Consider the following 5,946-nt stretch of genomic DNA (forward strand, 5'->3'; position numbering starts at 1 on the left):
TCTTTCCACGCTGTTCTGCGGTGTGGCAGTGTCTGCCTTGCGGCATTTTGCATACTTAATAGATCTTTCATTGTCTTGATAGACTTCACAAGGGGATTGTCTGTCCCCCGGTCCGAATCATGCCGATCCGAGGTATCGAAGGTGTCCAAACCCGGTGGACGTGACGATTAGCGATGATTGTTGGGTCACGTGACTCGTGTATATCACTGATTCTCGAGTATCGAGCACGGGAACATGTTAGAATTGTCCCAGACCGACATGATTGGAGAAGAACGATGTTACTCGAGTATAGTAACGTGCCGCATAAGTTTTTCGCTTCGTTCGACGTATGACAGGTATAACTGTACAATAGTAAAACACGGTACGCGTGTCTATAGGATGTTTCTATTCTGTTCTAGGCGAAGTATTAATAAGTCTTTCCTCTTGTCCATCGTTTCACGTATGGAACTTGGCATCCACGATGACCACGCGTTGTATCCAGTCTCGTTTTGCTCGCTAGCCTTTTTTTTTTTTCATCTGGATCTCCCTAACTGCACGTCTCTTTGTCGCCGAGATTAATAGACCGCCTGTTAACTCCAACCACCTCTGATCTTTCCCCGATACTCCTTTCTAAACTCAACGAACTCTGCACGCGTTGTACGTACATTACACGAGTTCACGTTTTCTGTTTTTTTTCTTTTTCGTATCTTTTTTCTCGCTTTTTTTTTTTGTTTTTTTTTTTTGTTTTTTCTTTTTTGGTTTGCTCGTTTAATTTACTACGGAATACAACTGCATACGATCAGTTAATAGCATAGAGTTACAGTGTTACAACATTGAGAATCTTAGTGTACAGTGTGGTTCACATTTGTGTCTGTGTGTATGCGCAGGTGTGTGTCTGTAAACCTTTCCCAGTTTTCCAATTCTCCTGTGACCAGATCTGCTGTGTTTCTCGGATGTTTCGTGCGCGCCTGTACGTTTTGTGTACGTGTGTCTGTCACTCTCGGTTCGTATACGAACCAGCTGAAAGCCGATCGCAGAAGCTACCGCGTGTGTCTGCTGATCGGGATATTCTCAGTGCCACTTCTCCAGCTTCCTTTCGTTTGTCCTTTAACAGTCGAGTGTGTTTTAATGCTAGCATTGTATGTCTCAAGGTTTAGCTAATCTTGGAGACCCAACATGTCGAAGCGTATCATCATTCCCCTAAGCTCACTTCCAGTTCGTGTCTTCAGCTGATTTGGCGCGACCCTGTTCCGTGTTTCTCCTTATTAAAAAGATCTTTCGTTTCCGCAGTTCCTGTCAGTTTTTCACGAAATCATCTTTCTCTCTCTTTCGCTCTTTCTCTCGCCCTCTCTCACTCTTTCTCTCTTTCTTTCCTCTTCCAGCTCAATGTCTTTCATGCACTCCCTCTTGCACCCTTTTTCCTTTCTCTCCCTCTCTACCTTTCTCACCGTCTAAACGCAATTTAATATTCCATGTACACTCACTCTCCCTCTCTTTCGTACTATCTCTCGCTCTATCTTTCTCTCTCTCTCTCTCCCTCTCTCTCGCACAGATTTACAATATTTTGCTTGGTTTTGTTGATTTTTTCATCTTTTTTTTTTATTAAAAAATTAAAACGGACGGTTAAATTTCACGGTTTCGTTTGTCGGTGAGCCGATGTCCGCTGCTGAAGGCACAAGGCTTTGCACTTGAACTCGGTCACCTAGCCTAGCTTCACTGACTTACTACAACCTACTACCAACTAGCCTCGCTTACTTTTACTTTACTTAACGTCCTACATTGCTACTACACTTTTATTCTCTCTTTCTCTCTCTCTTCCCACCCGTCTCGTCTCGTTTCGTTTCCCTCTGCTCTGCCAGTACGCGAAAAAGAAAACCCGGACGCGCGCAAATGCCAAGCCTCGTCTTCGACACCTGTTCGTCGCGGAAAAACCGTTCCTCCTCTCCATCATTCACCGTCATCATTATGATCAAACTCTAACCACCTCTTCCTCTCTTTTCTTTCCTTGTATAAACAATGTACATGCTAGCAATATATTATTATGCTATGTGTTGTGATATAGACTCTATGGTATCATTATGTATAATCGTATCGTTTGTTATTTTCCATCATCATCATCATCATTTTTGTTTCTTTGTTATTTCGCACTCGATTCACGAGTCGGCCAGGCCAGGTCGCTGCTCAACAGCCGGCCCGCCCATTCGTCCATTCTACTCCTTTCTCCGCACACGGCTACGCAAGGAGTGCGATTGATCCTGTCTGTCCTATCATCATCCTCATCATCATCATAATCATCATCATCATTATCATCATCATCGTTATCATGATTATCATAGTATCTTCTCAATTACATCTCAGCCAAAAATTGCACACGCATACAGTACACACACACACTCCCTCTCTCGCACTCTGTCTCTTAGCTCTTCTGGTTACACTCGTACTCGTTTTGTTGCTCTTACAACGCGCCCGCCTTTAGCCGGTATCTTATACATTACACATTATACATTTACATATCGATTTCGGGGGTAGTCAGGTAGAGGATATAGTAATAACGTAACTGTAGGTAGCTCCTTATTACAGTTTCTGTACTGTCTCTACGTATCACAGCCTGGGTGCCTCGCCACTGCCTTCGGTTCTTCCTGACTTCATCGTACATATCGTCATCCTCCGCGTCTAGCTCCAAACTAGCACTGCCAAATGCTCCTCCAGCCTCGTGGCAACTTCACAAGACCGGTATAGAGAAGGTGAGAAGCGAATTCTGTACGTGCCGATGCTATTAGACGACATCGGTCTACTACTCAGGCAGTGGCATGGTGGTGCACTAGTACAGGAGGTTCTCCACGTCCACGTTCCACGTCTGCCGATGATGCTGTGCTCTATCAGCTTCGTCGTCCCGGACGCCTCGCGGACTCGCGATGAAACAACACTGTTAGCCGACAGGAATCGGCAACGGGGAAACTAGGGTGTCACGTCCCAGATCTCGGCGAGGAAAACTGGCAGCTTTTTGTTCTTGAACTTCAAACTGAAGCACATCTCGCTGTTCTGGTTGCCGAGTGTCCGCAGCTCGGTCAACACAGAAAGCAGCTTCGCGAAGATCATGCCGGACTTGGGCCTGCGCCGGTTGTCCACGTACGCCTTTAACGCCTCCAGGTAGATCTCTTGAATCTTCTCGACCTTCCAGCCTTCGAGCAGGTTCGGCCTCTCTGCAACAAAACAGTAGGATCTTTTCTCTGTAGTCTGGGCTCATGAGCATTTTAATCGCAAATCGTTTACTAATTCAAAGCTAACTTCAACGAAATATTCAATCACGCTTTCGATTCGAATAAAATTTATGTACCTGAGAATATGACAATGGCCGTCAGCAACGCGTACTCAGCATTGTTCACTTTCATGGTGTACATCTGCCGGCAGAAGTGTAGCAAATCCTCAATCGTCTCGCCCATGCCTGCTACGTTATAGCTGTCCCTGGTGTAAGGCTGATTATTGGCGAATATTATGCTGTCTGTCTGCACGTCATACTTCCTCGCCATTCGAAGCATCATCACCTCGCTGGAACAGGCTTTCAGCAGAGCGATCTGATCCTCTCGCATCAGCTCGTCGAAGCCGGGTAGCCTCTTCGAGAACTCGACGATCAACTGCACCGTCAGGATCGTAATCTCGGTGATGTGCCTGAACTTGTAGTCACTGATATCCTCTCCTTCTGAGGGCTGATTCTAGAACAAACCGAAACTCAATTACACCTCTAGAAACAATTTCTAAAAAAAGGATAATTCTCTTAACAGGTAACACCTTCGTCCAAGGATGATCTCACGCATTCGCGTTGCCAGGCTACAGAGATGCGACTTGTAACTATCTTATTATAACTAGACTTGCGAAGAGAGTGCGGTGAAAAATAAAAATGCACTAGAAGCGACGGATACTCGGTCCTTCGAGTAATAAGAGTTATTTAAGAAAACTCGCTGGCATTGTAACGCGACCCTTTGCTTGGCAACGGAATACTCGTTCGCTAGTCCTACCGCGCGATGAGAGGCACCACCATTGGACGAGTTGGACTGGTATGTTTTTTGGCCGGCGATGTATAATTTCGAACACTTACCGTGATCCTTTTGAGATCCTCCTCACTGGGTTGCTCGTACTCGTTCTGGAAATACACGAGCCTGTGTATCAGCTCCTCCTGCTCCGGGCTGATTGGTTTAATGTAACCATAGGGGCTGACCGGCGTTAGAATGCCGCTGCTTCCAGACGTGGACAACGACTCGGCTTCCGCTGGTTCAATCTTCACGCCCATTTGGTCGCTGCGTATCCCACTGCCTGGAGAACCGTTCATCGTTGTACTGTTCGGCTTGTCCTTCTCCTGGAACAAAACGTCCCCTTCCTGACTGATCCTGATCTACAAAGAATTTCATTCCGACATTCGGTCACAGACTGCCCTCGTACACCTACCTTCTGCGCTTTCTTCTCCTTGCGCTTCACCGCGCACTGGTACTCTGGCACGACGCACTCGGGCCTCATGCCCACGGTCAAACATTTCTTCAGCCTGCATTCCTGACACTTGCGCCGCATGTACATATCGATCTCGCAATTGTTCCCGTATTTACACTGGTACACCGCGTTCTTCGTGATACTGCGCCGGAAGAAGCCCTTGCAGCCCTCGCAGGTCAACGCGTTGTAGTGGTAGCCGGAGGCACGGTCCCCGCAGACCAGGCACAGTTCCTCCTGCTGCCTCGGGGTCGGTCCTTTCTTCTTCCTGGCGTCGCAGCCGTCGCTGCCGCCGCCTCCACCTCCTCCGCCTCCTCCACCTCCGCCTCCGCCACTTCCATAGCCGTTCAAAGAGCCAGGCTGCGACAGCTCGTCCCTACCTGCATAACACAAGTTCAAAATCGTATCAGACCCACGTTTCAGTTTCAACGAGCATACGAAAATTCTGGTTCTGTCGCGAGTTGTTCACCGTTTAACCCTTCGCGGTCCTATGTCCAGTATGACTTGACATTGGGAAATTGTTTCGAGAGATTTATACTTGGAAATTACTAAGTATAACAATAGGGTAAATATAACTGATTTTTAATCGAATTTGTTTCTTCCTTTATTTATTTAAATAGCCCTATTTTTTAACCGAAATTATAAATAATAATATATGATAGTAATAATAAATAATAATATATATATAAATAATAATAATAAATTCCAAATAATAAATTTAGAAACGTTAAGGGCTACTGGTAACAAAATTGAAATATAATTCGGACCGCAAAGGGTTAAAAATATTTTACATAAAAGGGTAATATCTCAAATTATTATAATACTATTATCTTAAATTCCATATGATATATTATTATCCCAAATTCCATCAGTGACACTCTAGGTTTCATAGATAGACTACTCAAACCATCTCTCAGGTGTCACTCTGCATCTAGTGGTTTTATCTAGTATTATATTCGAAAAGACTACTTCCTATGTATTATACTATCCTCAGAAGTTAACCCGTTGCGCTCGAAGAATTTTCTCGTGGCGAACAACGCCATTCGAAGCGTTTCTTATATCTTTGTACCCTCGCTAACGATTTTAACAATGAAAGGAAAAATATAAAGCACGTGTTTGAGTTAGGTTATCGAGTTACTCTGAGTATAGTTATTCTTAATATATTTATCGTTTCGTATTCGTTATTTAGTTTAGAGTATTAAAACAAATGGCGACTGAAAAAGGTTTGAGACCAGCACGCAAAGAAATTCAAATTCCATTGGTAGCAGAATATTCACATCCTGATGAGTTTCCTAGGTAACATTCTGCATCGCGTGTATCTTAATCTAGTATTGTCTTTTATACTCTATTAAGGAAGAGTCTCCATGAAATAATCCAAATGTATACCATAACACTAGAACGACTGATGTGTAATGTATACCTAAATACAGCGCATGCAAATGGTATTAATTAATATGACATAATGAAAATGAAAGAGCACGCGTAATC

At 44.4% G+C, this 5,946-nt stretch overlaps 1 protein-coding gene across 1 annotated transcript; it reads right to left on the bottom strand.

Annotated features, from left to right (window-relative positions):
* Positions 1-2,937: 2,937 nt before the first annotated feature.
* LOC143221327 (ecdysone receptor-like) lies at positions 2,938-4,838 on the bottom strand (the record flags this gene model as incomplete). The annotated part of the gene is made up of 4 exons (XM_076446801.1): positions 2,938-3,182; positions 3,317-3,692; positions 4,076-4,369; positions 4,423-4,838. Coding segments are annotated over 4 exons (1,331 nt in total), but the record flags the coding sequence as incomplete, so codon positions are not given.
* Positions 4,839-5,946: the final 1,108 nt, after the last annotated feature.

This window comes from Lasioglossum baleicum, unplaced genomic scaffold (genome assembly GCF_051020765.1).
Source record: "Lasioglossum baleicum unplaced genomic scaffold, iyLasBale1 scaffold2241, whole genome shotgun sequence".
In the NCBI taxonomy this organism is placed as follows: domain Eukaryota; kingdom Metazoa; phylum Arthropoda; class Insecta; order Hymenoptera; family Halictidae; genus Lasioglossum; species Lasioglossum baleicum.